A 14101-nucleotide genomic window follows, 5' to 3' on the forward strand; every position below is an offset into this window, starting at 1 on the left:
CAGGCACCATGCTGAGCATTTTGCATGTAATATGTAGGCCCTCAATACAGCCTTATTGTTGTTACTGTTGTTAGGTTCTGTTGAGTTGATTTTCAACTCTTAATGACCCCATGTGATAGACTAGAACTGCCCCATAGGGTTTTCTAGGCTGCAGTCTCCATGGGAGCAGATTACCAGATCTTTCTCCTGTGGAGCTGCTGGGTGAGTTTGAACCACCAACCTTATGGTTTGTAGCTGAGCACTTAACTCTTACACCACCAGGGCTCTGCACAACCCTACTAAGAAGATCCTAGTATTATTGCCATGTTCCTAGTGAGGAACCTGAGGTTCAGAGAAGGTAAGTTTCTAGCCTAGGGTCACACAGCTAGAAAGTAGGCGAGCCACAACTCAAAACCAGGTGTGTGTAATTTCAAAGATCAAGTACATGACCACTTAACCACTTTGGGACTACAGAGAGGGCAAAGGCACTATCTCTGGCTGGAGATGCTCCTAATCTAGTGTGGGAACCAGGCATAAACAGAAGGGTCAAAACAGGAGGACAGTGCTGTGAAGGAGACTCTGGGAGCCTCAGGGGCTGTCTCTGTAGCACTTTACTATGCCTCCCCTTACCTGGGACCCAGACTCCTGCCTGTGTGCAGTTATATATACACTCAGTTTAATGCACCATTATGTATACATATGGCTATTCCAACAATCCTGGCCCCTGCCCTGTCGCTGGGCCACTTTGCCTCCCCCACAGGATAACCTCAGTTCAGATTCCAGGATTAACATGGAGCCTCAGGCCAGGGAATGTCAGGAGCTAAGGGCAGCTTCTCAGGGCCTCAGAATCCAGGCTGCTGACCCTGAAGTGACCTGGTGACCTGGGCCCTGAGATGGCATATTGATCAGCATGTGGGTTTCCCAGGCAAAGATGTGAGTTCCATTCTGTTTGGTCACTCTATACATCATCATTCAAACTATGATGTTTTTGATAGTGGAAGGGGATGCTACTATCTTGGGAGAGTAGCTTTAAATATACCACCAAGGGCAGACTGGAACAATGGCTGCCTTAATATTCTGGCAGCCTCACTCACTCTGCAGCCTTGCTTTAAACCACTTTGCCTCTCTGAGCCCCTGTTTCTTCATCTGTTAAATGGGGATAATCACACCAAACCCCCAGGCACTTTGTAAATACTGGTTCATGTGTGACAGTTGTCCAGTAGTGCTGGGCACAAATGTGTGCTCTGTAGTTGTTGACTGTTGCTGTTATTGAAGCCAAACTGCTCACCATGGTCTACAAGGTCCTGTATGATTTGACCCCTAACTGCATTTCCAAACTGATTTTTTACTGTCTCCTCTTCTACTTACTGCATGGCAGCCACAAAGTCCTCCCTGCCTCAGGGCCTTTGTGTTTGCTGTTCCCTCCACCTGGAATTATTTTCCCCTAGACTTTCTCCTGTGTTCCTCCTTTACTTCATTCAGGTCGCTGCTTAACTATCACCTCCTGAGAGACACCTTCTCTGACCATCTGATATAAAATCACACAACTCTCACCCCCACCCCAGTGCTGTCTTCCTGTCCTATTTTAATTTGATTCACAGCAGAAGACATTTTCTCATCTATTTGTTGTTCATTGTCTGTCTGCCTGCTAAAATGTAAGCTCCACGAAGGTGGAGATTAAACCTGGTTTGTTCACTATTGCATCCCCAGTGCTCCATACGTACTGATGTTGTTGTTGTTGTTACGTGCCGTCGAGTCGGCCCCGACTCATAGTGACCCCTCCTTGGGTTTCCGAGGCAGTATCACTTCGGAAGTAGGATTGCCCAAACTTCCTTCTGAGGAGTGGCTGGTGGGTTTGAACCGCCAGCTTTCTGGTTAGCAGTCAAGTGCTTTAGCCACTATGCTACCAGAGCTCCATACGTACTGATAGATGGGTGGAATAATATACTCACGTTCATTTGTTTCAGGAATTAGATCTTTGATTTTACCCAGCCCTGATCTTGGGTCTTGTGCCTGAGTTCATGTAAGGGTCCTGTCTGGCACATCACTTTCTTGATGTTCCAGAGATTGGGAGGCCACTGCCCAGGCCGTCTTTGCCCTCTGATGCTTGCTCTTGTTGGTAGTCTCGACTCTCGCTGTGCCCTATTCCCTGCTGAGGCTGGAGTTCCTCCAGCTTCGCTGCCAGCCTCACCCTGATGGTGGAGCCCACCCTACCCTGCAGGCACACAGATTGACTAGTTCACACATCAACAGTATTAGGGAGTGCCTACTGCATGCCAGGTGATGTCCTAGGAATTGGGCATACAACTCTGAACCAAAAGGACAAAAATCCCTGCCCTCATGGACCATCCATTGCAATGATTGGTAAGTATATGGACCAATAGGCAAACTACCTCAGTTGCAAACACTTGTGTGATCCCCCACACAAAGATGCTGGTCCAGGATATATTCTCAAGGCTGCTGTATTCAGACACACACACAGTTTCACAAGTACACGGTCAATGTTCTTCACATACATAGCTGGAGCTGTTATAGACACTGAGATGCGTATGAAGCACCGCTTCTTATTTGAGTATCTGTCCACACCCATGCATACACACATCCTAACCCTCTGCAAAAGAGCTGCCCTCGGAATCATTTGCTTAGGGCTCTTTATACTCTCATTTCCCTAGAACATTCCATCTTTCATTCTTCCAGGCAGCACCCCATCCCCCATCCCCATCAAACCTTGACTCTAGCTCTCCTCTTCCCCTCCCCTCCCCCTGGCATACATGGACAGTTCGCCAGGACCACCCCTGGGCATCCAGCCAAGAGAAGATTTGGACTCAGGCCATGTGGGCTGGACTGTCCCCTCCCCCTCTTTTCTCCCCTCCCCCACAGGGCATCACTTAATTCCAGGGCAGAGCTCTGGCCAACAGGAAGCAGAGGGAGAGAGAGAGAGAGAGAGAGAGAGAGACAGAGAGAGAGAGAGAGAGAGAGACAGAGAGAGAGAAATAGAGGGTGAGTGTGAACAAGCACACTGGCTTTGCCACAGCCAGGAGGCTAAATGGCAGCAGACTCTTGAGGTTGTTATGACTTATTCAGCCTCTCTTTTGTTCGCCAACTTGGCTGCCAGGTGCAGTGGGTGAGGAAGAGCCATAGGCCCAGCTTCCTCTCAGAGTCTCCTGAACTGCTGCCTGTGACCCCACCATGTGACTGAGCCAGCTCTGCCTGGCTGCTAGGGTTGGATCCTTGCCTTGGGCACAGAGTGAGAGTCAGGGCTGGTAGAGAAGGAGAGGGAGGAGAGCTGAGTGTGCTGAAGGTCGTCGAGGAGGAAGCTGGGGTCTGTTGTGAGGAGGGGAAGCCCTTACACCTAGGCTTGTATGGCCAGTTGAGCCTTTAGAGGCTGCTGTTGTTGTTATGTGCCGTCGAGTCGGACCCGACCCATAGCGACCCCTCCTTGGGTTTCCGAGGCGGTATCACTATGAAGTAGATTGCCCCATCTTCCTTCCGAGGAGTGGCTGGTGGGTTTGAACTGCCAGCCTTCTGGTTAGCAGTCAAGTGCCTTAGCCACTATGCTACCAGAGGCTATGGGGTAATCCCTGTGTGCTACAGGTGGGAATGTGTGGTTCAGAGCAATGGATGATTTGCCTGGTTTCACACAAGGAGTTTCTATAAAGCTAGGTTCTCCTTCCTGCTCACTTAAAACTAGAATCCTTGCTTCAGATTCCCCACACCACCACCCAGATCTGAGTCTCAGTTTCCTTATGTCTCACTCTTCTTAGGAAATCATCTATGGCTCCATACTGCCTCCAGGATAAACTCCAAATTACCCAGATTTGCATTTAGGGCTGGACACCTGCCTGACCAGCCCATCACCACCCCTGAGCCACTGTCACCCTAACAGTCTGTCTTGGAATCTTTTGCCATGTTGTTCTGTCTGCTTGGAATACCTATTCCTCCTTCTCTACCTCTTCATGGAGTCTATTCTGAGGAGTCTTATTCAACTACCCAGATGGAATCAATCACTCTCTATATTATAATTAGAATTCACCCTATCTCCATCTTAGCTTCTATTATTCATCTTTAAATCTTCCACACATTGAACATAGTGCCATGCATGTAAGTGTCCAATAAATATTTACTGGGAAAGTGAGTGAATGAGTAAATGCATGAATGAGTGAATGAACAAAGAACAGAAGAGGCAATGGTTTGGACACCTGCATGCACTGTCTTGGGTGCTTTCTATACATTGCTTCTTTGAACTTGACAATCATCCTGAGCAGTACGTTAATAGTCAGAGTGCCTGGGGAGTGAGCTTGGCTGCTAACCAAAAGGTTGGAGGTTTGAGTCCCCCCAGAGGCACCTGAGAAGAAAGGCCTGATGATCCACTTCTGAAAGGTCAGTCATTGAAAACCCTGTGGGTCACCAGGGGTCAGCACTGACTCGACAGAATTGTCTTGTTTTTCTTTTAAATGATTATATAAGGAATGCCTGAGTGATGCAAATGGCTAACAGGTTCGGCTGCTAACCAAAAGGTTGGAGGTTCAAGTACACCCTGAGGTGCCTTGGAAGAAAGGCCTGGAGATCTACTTCTAAAACACCAGCCATCAAAAACCCTGTGGAGCATAGTTCCACTGATACATGTGAGGTCACCATGAATTGAAGTTATCGTGATGGCAACTGGTAACTAATAGAGATGAGGAATCTGTGATTCAAAATAACTTACTCCTGGTTACACAGCTAGAAAGAGGGAGAGCTGGGATTCAATCCCAACTCTATCTGCTCATAAAGTTTGCGTCCGTCTCACTGGCTCAGCGTGCACATCCCATGACAAATGCCCTCTGAGGCTGATCTCCTCAGGACTTCTCAGGCCCACCTCAAAATCCATCAGCAAGGGACACTCAAAGGGAGTCTGGGGCATCTACGGAGGGTTTTCCTCACTTGAACAATCTCTCTGCCCCTCTTCAGGTCAAGTGAAGGAATGTCCTAGGCTTGCAAAGCAGAGCAAAGAGATTAACCCTGGTCTCGCTGGGGCTCCATCCTTGCTTCCACCTTACCACCTGTCTCAATTCCTCACAGGCAGTTATTAGAGGCAGTGCAATGGATGGTGATGAGCCTAAATTCTGGAACCAGACTTCCTGAGTTCACATTCCAGCTCTGCTAGCTACTAGCTGTGTGACCTTGGGCAACTTACTTAGCCTCTCTGGGCCCAGTCTCTCATTTGTAAAATGGAAATAAGGATAGTATCTACCGCTTAGTGTTGTTAAGTACTGACTCAGGCTCTGAAAATGTTTGCTATTATTCTTACTAACATTAAGCCCCTCCTCTGAGATGTACTCCCGAAAGGGTTTGTCTTCTCTCGGTTTTTCCCAAGAAAAGTAGTCTCCAGGTATTGCTGTTGTTCTTGGATGGGCTCCCTAAACTCTCTAGGCCTCCTATGTAAGACAAGGAAGGAAAATTGGGCAGGGAGAGCAGTTCCGAGGAAAGCCAAATCAAAGTGACTTTTGTGGTGACAAATGCTTAATAATAACTTTACAAATCCAGTTGAATTACGATGAATAACAGCCCTCTTCTTCTTTTTTTTTAATATGGTACTGCTCCTGTCTCCCAGAGAGCACACAGCTACAACCCTGAAATCCACCCAAAAGAGTCATTACAGGGAAAACAAGCTAAAAATAACCCCCAAAGAAAACAGTGCCAATTCAGAAGTGACTCTTTGGAGGTGGGGGCGTCCAAGGAACCTCTTCTGTTGCCTCTGGAGTAATAGATTCTAATTTTTTTAATCTGCAGAGTCTCTTTGGGGGTGGATACTGCCCCTCTCCCTGCAGTCTAGTTCCCAGGTCATCTAAAGTCTGCCCACTGGGCATCTGGGCCCTGTGTCATCCTTGGAGGGCTGAGGAGGGATATGCAGGTTGGGTCTCACTTCTGATTCTCACTTCTGACTTGGTTATTACCCTGTGGGACCTGGACTGCCCCCTTGACTCTCTATTGCGCCAGGGTCTCTGAGCTGGCCAGGGCTACCTCTGTCAAGTCCTGGGACTTGGCCTGACCCAGAGCCTGCTGCCCTCCATGGTCTCCTTATGTCAGACACTCTGCTGGTCGCTTTACATACACAGTCTCATTTTATTCCATTTTTAGGTCCCATTTTTCAGGTGAAGAAATGAGGCTCTGAGAGACACGGCTCAAGAACACACAGGAAGCAAAGAAGAGGGTCAGAACTTGAACTCAAGTCAGGCCTTCCTGGTGCCAAAGATCACAGATGTTCCTCTAGGAAGCCCTGTATCAAGGGGTTCACCTTCCTTAGGGCCCAAACAGTGAGGGCACAGGGCTTGTTCAAGACTTTTCCTCTTCAGTGAAATTTCCCAAATGCAGGTACTTCCTCTTCGCCATCAATTAGGGACTGTATCCCCTCTTTCAGACTGGGGGTCCCCCAGGCAGGCTGTGTCTCTCAGACTAGGCTGTCCATAAAGTAAGGTTGTCTCCCCATCAGAAAGGGGGTCCCAAGAGCAGAACTCCTCTGGCAGTCTGAGACTTTTCTGAAGCAAGACTGTCTCACTTGCGGGTCCAGAAAATGACCCAGGGCAGGGCCTTCTCCCCTCCCATTGGGAGCTCCCCCATGGAAAAACGATGTCTCCCTCATTAGGCAAGGAGCCCCCTCCAGCAGGGGCCTTCACCCCAGTCAAACCAAGAACCATCAGCCCCTGCCCTTGGTCACCTTTGAACACTACATGCCCCTTCCCTGGCATCCCAGCATTCAGGCTGCCTGGTGACTGCCCCCAAGGGATAGGAGGGGCAGCAGGAAATACTCTGGGCTCCCCTTGGCAGGGACCAAGGCTGTTTTTCCTCCTCCCACAGAGATGAATGCTTGTCCCTGGGAAGGTTGACGGCTTTTCTTCCTGAGAGTGCCGCAATTCCTCTTGATTGAAATGTGTCCCTGTGGTGATGAGGCCAGCTCCTGGATAGGTGGTTAACTGGTCCCCCCCTGCCCGGCCTGTAGGCTCTGTCCGCCCGGGGAAGATGGATGACGTTATTCTAAGCCGAGATGATGCAACCAAGGTCAGAGTGAAGTGTTTAATTGGAATGTCAGGGGCCGGGGCCTGGCTCTGTGGGGGTGTGATTGATTCCTGAGCCATGCTTGTCAAAGGCACAGGCATGGCAAGGGAGGGGGCGCGGGTGTCTGTGAGTGACCCTGGGGAGGCCGCCAGCCCCTGGCCACTTCTGCAGAGAGGACACTCAGCGGGCTTCTGCATCTGTCTGTGGCTCTGTTTCCCACAAAGGGGAAACTGAGGCATAAGGCCAGAAGGTGATTGGGCAAAGCACTGCTGTAAAGAGGAAGCTGCAGCTCCAAGCCTGAGCCTTCAGCCTGGCCACTAGCTCTGTTTCTCTCCTGCTCTTAATCCCTTCTGATCCCCCAACCCCTCCCTGTGCTGAGGAGAGGACTGTGGGAAGAAGGAGCAGTTGTCCCACGATGCAGAGAGGGACTGCCCATCTCACAGCCTCTGCTCTGGCCTGCTGAGGACTGGTGGGGCGGCAAAAGACCAAACCAACCAAAACAAAGGCAACCCAAACCCGCTGGCGTCAAGTCAATTCCAACTCATGGTGACCCCATATGTTACAGAGTAGAACTGCCCCATAGGGCTTTCTTGGCTGTCAGCATAGCCACCACGTGGGTTTGAATTGCCAACCTTTTGGTTAATAGCTGAGTGTAAACTGTTTGTGCCTCCCAGGGATCTTGGCAGGGTGGCCGCAGCATTTAAGGCCATGGAGCCCCACCTATACCAGGGAGAAAGTCTTCATATAGCCTCTTGAGACTAAGAGGTCATTCCTATATGGGAAAACTGAGGCAGAGAGCTGGGCTTGGTACCACCCAGTGAGCATCTCTCTTGTATCCACAGTGGTCCTGTCCTAGGAGTTGAAGAAGAACTGAAAGTGGGCAGAAGGCGGGGACCTGTTCACCCTGCCTCTCAGCTGAGAAGACTGATGCAGGGCGGTGCTGGATGGAAGGAGGCCAAGGCAGAGGGAGTGTGAGGTGTGCCTGGGTATAAATAGCTGTGATGCGTGTGCTCACTCTCCTTGCCTGGGTGCAGGCATGAGTGGAGGGAGGAAGCAGGCTGGGGAGCTGGCTGGGGGAGGGAAGTTGGGGCTACAGAGAGGGAAATGACACACATGGGCTTGGGGCTCAGGATGGAGTGTGGCACCTGAGTGGGATTGGGGCTGGGAGTATGTGAAGGCTGAGAGGTCTGGGGTTTGGAACTGAGGTTTGGGATGACTTGAAGGGGAAGGTGGAGGAAGGAGGTCTGTGCTGGTGGTGGGTGGGGGAAAATTCTCAAGTGTGAGGTGGAGGGAGGCTGCTGTCTCCAAAGCACACCCACAGTTTTCCATCTCAGTCTCAGAGGGCTGGACCCAGGATGTTACATTTTGCTGTTGTTAACATGATCACCATCACCACCACCATTATCGTCTTCACTACCATTAACATCATTATCACTCTCTTTACTCTTATGACCACTGTCACTGACACCATTAGCACAGCATCACCATTACCGTCATCACTACTTTCATCGTCATCAGCATCATTACTAGTATCACCACCATCATCAACATCATTATCTTCATCACCACCATCACCATCGTCACCACCATCATTATCATCATTGCCAGTCACCAGACATATCGCCAGTCACCAGTCATTGTGTTTAATCTGCCCTCCCTTAAGGCTTTACAATTTAATTTAAAACACTTCATATCCTTACTGTAATAAGAAATTAATCAGAGGCATGTGAAGCAGGCAGGTTTGCTCTTATTATCTTCATTTCACAGAAGAGGAAACTGAGGTTCAGAGATGGTAAGTGATGTGCCCAAAATGGAACAGCATTTTCACAGACAAACTAGTACTAGAACTGAGTTCCTGTCGACAGGTCCAAAGCTCTTCCTACAATCCCTCGCTCCTATGAAATCACCATGGTCCCATTCTCATTTTCTGCTTCCTTCTCCTTGGCATCAGTATATACTGCTGAGGAAGACGCTAGCTTTGATCAGATAAAAGCAGTTTTAGCCAGAGCAGTATACAACTAGGCATTTACCTATGAGTAAGTCTTACCATTTATTGGTCCCAGTTTCCCCAGTTTTACAGGTTTGGGCCTGATGAAGTCTAAGGGTCATTTCTACTTTGCCAGTCTACGATGATGTCACAGAAAAAGAGTTGGATAGACAGAAAAAGACAGAGAGACAGAGACATAGAAACACAGAGACAAAAGGCAGAAACCCAGAGAGACCCGGAAAGCCTGAGAGGAAGGACTCATTGAGATTCAGGAAGATACAGAAAGAAATAGAGACTGACAGAAGCAGCAAGGAGCAGAGAAAATGTCAGAGAAGTGATTTAAGAGGCCAACAACCCAGAGAGGAAAGGGAGGTCTTTGGGCAGGACCTCCCTTTCAGGGAGGTCCCAGCACAGGGGCTGCTGTGCGGTCCCTACATAGGGCCTCTGCCCTGATTTTTAGAGTGGAAATTGTTGAAAAAATGGACAGCCAGGGCAACCTCAAGGATTTCTAAAACGTTTTGGCTGTAGGGACAGCTCTTGTGTGTTTTTGTTTCTGGGTGTTTGAACTGTGGGTTTCTGAATGCCCTTGGTGAGATGCCAGGAAGGAAGTTAGACTCCTCTTGTGGATTCTACCTCCTTACAGCCTGGTCTCCACAGCAGTGGTGCGAAAGATTAAGTGCTTCGTTACTCCCAAAGGGTGATGATTTGAATCCACCCGGCAGGTGCCTCAGAGGGCCTGGCGATCTGCATTAGAAAGGTGACAGCCGTGAAAACCCCATGCAGCACAGTTCTACTCTGCACACATGAGGTTGTGGTGAGTAGGTGTCGCCTCCACAGCAACTTTTTTTTTTTTTTGGTGGTGGTGGGGGCGCCTTGATACAGATAGGAGGTCCAGGAAAATGGGAAGTGGTGGAAGTGAGTTACAGGTTTAAGCTTCATTCATAAAGGAACTGGAATGGGGGCAGGTGGGCACTCCCCACTCCCTTGCAAAGAGGTGGAAATGGCTTTTTCCACCCTGCAAGGGCCCCTTTGCCAGCTCTCGGCCACAGAGGTGCTACAGCACTGGACTAGAAGTCGGACTCCAGCCTCAGCTTGGGCACCAACTCATTCACTCCTTTCCTCTGACTCTGCACCGTGTGTTTGAGCTGTAGCTCCTGTAACACCTACGTCCTTGCTGTTCCCTTTGCTTGGAATGCCCCCTCCCACCTGTTCCTCAGGCTGTTGGATGAACTTTTTCTGCTTATCCTTCAGGTGACCTTCTGTGGAAAGTTTTCCTGACCACCCTCTACTTTCATCTGCAAAGTCACTCACTTCCTCCTCTGTTCTCATCCCCCCCTGGTGCACTATTGATCACTTTGCTGCAATGCTTGGTCCTTGTCTATCTTCCCCTTCAGACTGAGAACTCACAGAGGGCTGAAAGCACATCTTTCATCTCGGTATCTCCAGCCCCTGCCCCAGGGCCTGGCGTGCAGGGAGCATTAAAGATGTGTTAACAAATGAATGGCTTCAAAAGTTTATGCAATGACATAGGGAAAGAGGCAGGAAGACCTAGTTGGGGTGGGCTGGGGAGAGAATGTGAGTTAGGTTTGGACAGGCTGAATTTGGGGTGTCTGTGGACTTGGACATGGATGTGCCCAGAAGGCAAAGGGTATATGGCCTGAAGCTCAGGGGAGAAGTCTGGTCCAGAGAGACATTTCAGAGCAGTGCACCTATGGGAACGCATGTCCATGGACAGGGAGAAAGAATGGGGAGAGCAGATAAGGGGGCTGAGAAAAGATGGGCTTGAGGAAGGACAGACTCCCTCTTTCTTCAGCCACCTGAGCTAGGAGCTGCCCATATTTTGTGTAGGCAGACATATTTCATGGGGGCAGGAGATGCTCAGTATGGGAGTGTGGTAGTTATGTTTGTGTGTCAAGTTGGCTGGGTCTGGTTGAGTGGCTGGGCAGCTGGTGGTAGTTATTCCCCATGATGAGACTGGCAATCAGCTCCATGGTAGGATCTACTGGGAGCAGCTGAGTAGCTGCCTTTGGGATGTGGTCTACTTCCTGTATATAAGGAGAAGCCTTGGGAATGGTCTCTAGCCTATGGCACGCTTGGACCCTGCATGTAGCTGTGTCATTATTCAGCAGCCTGCCATGCTCTGCTGACCTTGGAACTTAAAATGGACTTAAATTAATGGCCTGCTGTGTGGTTTGGTAACATCGGGACTGCACCTTTTTACTTGTCAACTTTGGGCTCGGCAGCCTCAGCAGCCAGCAGCTGTCTGAGTGAGAAAAAGCCTCTAGCTTCAGTGGGCCCAAGGCTGAGGGGCTTTCACCCAGCCTCTAGAGCCTGGCACTTGAACTTGGACTTAAAGCCTCCAAATTGTAAGAATAAACTCCTGTTTGTTATGGCCATCCCACTTGTGGTGTATTCTTGTCAGAGCGGCACTAGGGAACCAGAACAGGGAGCATCTATGCTGCTTGAAACAACTCCTTCTTACTCTTTAGTCTCTTGCTTTCAGTGGGTGACTGTTTTCCTCATTAATGAGGATACAGATGACCTGCTGAAATTTTCTTTGGATCACCCCTCTGCTGGGTAGCCAGCAGCCACCTTTATCCTCCCCTGGGGGTGGGAACCACCAGAGAAGATGTGTCAGCCTTATTGTAAGGCATGGTGGGACTGTGGAAACCCAGTGACAGCAGGTGGCAGACAGAGTAGGATAGAGACCCAGCAGGTAGGCCAGGCCAGGCTCAACCAGAGGATGGTTCTCTTCAATGTCTGAGCCCTTGAGGAATAATAAACCCCAAGCAGTTGTCATCAAGTCAGCTCTGACTCATGGTGACCCCACAGGTGCCCGAGGAGAATCGTGCTCCATCGGGGTTTCCAAGGGCTGATTTGTCAGAAGTGGGTCACCAGACCTTTCTTCTGAGGCACCTCTGTGTGGACTCCAACCTCCAACCTTCAGGTTAGCAGCCAAGCACGTTAACCACGCGCACCTCCTAGGGACTCCTTAGGGGAACAATAACCACTATTTGTGTTTTTTATGTTCCAGGTATGGTGGCAGACACGATCTAGGTGACAACTCATGTCGTCTTCTTCACTGTCCCTTCTGGTGGGGAACTTATCCCTGTTTTACAAATAAGGAAACTGAGGGTCAGAGAGGACATAACTGTCCCACAGTCTTGTGTTACAGAACTGGCATTCAAATCTAGGCCCCTGGACTCCATAGTCCCGTCCTTCCAACTGAGTCACACTGGAAGGGGCTGTTTTACAGGACAGGGTGCACCCGGCTTAGCAGCTGGATCCACACTGCGTTGGGGGGGGGTGGTCCTGCGTACAGGGCACCATGCATGTCTGATGTCAGCTCACTGCTGCTGCTGCTTTCTTCCTTGTGGCCTTCAGTAGTACCGTCATCCAATTAGTTCCAGCCACCCCTACCTCTCCCTGCCTGTGTTATAGAATTGTTCTGCCTGGTCCCCTGAGTGGGGCTCTGTGACTAGTCCTGACTACTGACTTGTGAGAATTGACATGTGTTATGTCCAGGCTGAGCATTTAATTGTCTAAGTGAGACCCTCTAGAGCACTCTTTTCCTTCTGGTAGAATGACTGGCCACACACCAAATATTCTCTGCTCCAGCAGCCCGGGGCCAAGTGATACCCATGAGCAGAGCCCTCTGCTGACCAGTGACGGGTATTGGATGTGAGCAAGAAATAATGTGGCTTCAGCCCCTGAGATCTGAGGATTGTTTGTCATTACAGTAGAACTTAGCCTCTCCTGACTGAGACGGACCTCTTCCTCATTGCGAGGCAAAGGCATGCACGCAACTTTGTTTCCAAGACTCTGCCCCTGCTGGCCCCAGGACAGCTTCTTCACAAGGACCCCAGGTTATGTGGATGCTCCTAGCAAAGCCAAACTGAGATCTGTTGAGTGCAGAATCTGAGAGCCAAGGGTTCTATGAGCTTCCAGCTTCCTGATGCCACTGTCATCAGTATCTGTAGATAGTTTCAGAGACTTCAAAGACCATTCATGCACATAAATATGCCTAATCCTCAAAATAACCCTCTGGGGGAGATACAATCATTCCTATCACAGATGGGCAAACTGGGAGCCAGAGGCATCAAGGAACTTGGCCAAAGTCATGTGGTTATTTGAGTACCAGGCTGGGATTGGAATTCCTCGTTCTTGGCTCTAATCCCATTGAGTTTCCTATCCTTTGGACCAAAGGTAAGTTCTGGATTCCCAGAAAACCATGCGTACCAGAGAGGTAGCCTTGGCAGAGTCAGGAAGGCAGGGCCCTGCAGATAGATAGGGTAAGAGTCATAGGGAGAAAATCCAACATCACTTAAGGGTCTTGGCTGGAGGATAAGTGGGCCAAGCTACTTAACTCTGCAATGATTCTGGAACAGACTGGCTGGGTTTTATCCTGGCTTTACCCTTACTAAGTATGTAATGTGAGGGCATATTACTTAACATTTCTGCGCCTCTGTTTTCTCAACTGTAAAGTAGTGATAAAATAGTATCTGCCTCATATAGTTGCTAAGTGGATTAAATGACATAATATTTATATAAAAGCACTAAGAACAGAACCTGATTCTAATAAGTGCCGCCCTCACCACCATCACCATCATCACCATCATTCTTGTGACTTTGGACATGTTACCTACTTCTACTCTGTAGGCCTCAACTTTCTTACCTGTGAAATGGGGATAGGAAATGTAAAGCCTGTGACAATTACAGTTTATCAAGTTCAGACTATGGGCTGGATACCAGTCTGAGTGCATTATCTTATTTAATTCTTACAACCTCATCTAAGATTGGCCTGTAAATAACAGAACAAGGATTTGAGTTCAGGCTGTCTGACTCCAGAGTAATTCACTTAACCACCATCTTATAAACAGTGCACTTATTGTATTAAGTCTCCCAGGTGCACCAGATGAATGTGCACGATAGTATGTGATGTGGGATGTGCCTGAGACCTTTGTGGGTTCATGAGTGATGCTAGATATACTGTGATTTTGAGTTTATGTGTTTGTGATGGTGTTTGAGCTATGTGCGTGAGTGAGTGTTAAAAGTCTGTGCATGTGCATATATGTGTGCATATAAGTGACATGATATTTA

General features: G+C 49.1%; 1 protein-coding gene across 1 annotated transcript in view; it reads right to left on the reverse strand.

Moving 5' to 3' along the window:
• TMEM132E (transmembrane protein 132E) overlaps nucleotides 1–8592 on the reverse strand; it is an 85846-nt gene extending 77254 nt beyond the window's left edge. The window contains exon 1 of the mRNA XM_042780478.1: nucleotides 8506–8592. Within this exon, the coding sequence (XP_042636412.1) occupies nucleotides 8506–8592 (87 nt within the window). The remainder of the gene's footprint in view (nucleotides 1–8505) is intronic.
• Nucleotides 8593–14101: the final 5509 nt, after the last annotated feature.

Source organism: Orycteropus afer, unplaced genomic scaffold (assembly GCF_000298275.1).
Source record: "Orycteropus afer afer isolate SDZICR_OR568_19922 unplaced genomic scaffold, OryAfe1.0 scaffold00042, whole genome shotgun sequence".
In the NCBI taxonomy this organism is placed as follows: domain Eukaryota; kingdom Metazoa; phylum Chordata; class Mammalia; order Tubulidentata; family Orycteropodidae; genus Orycteropus; species Orycteropus afer.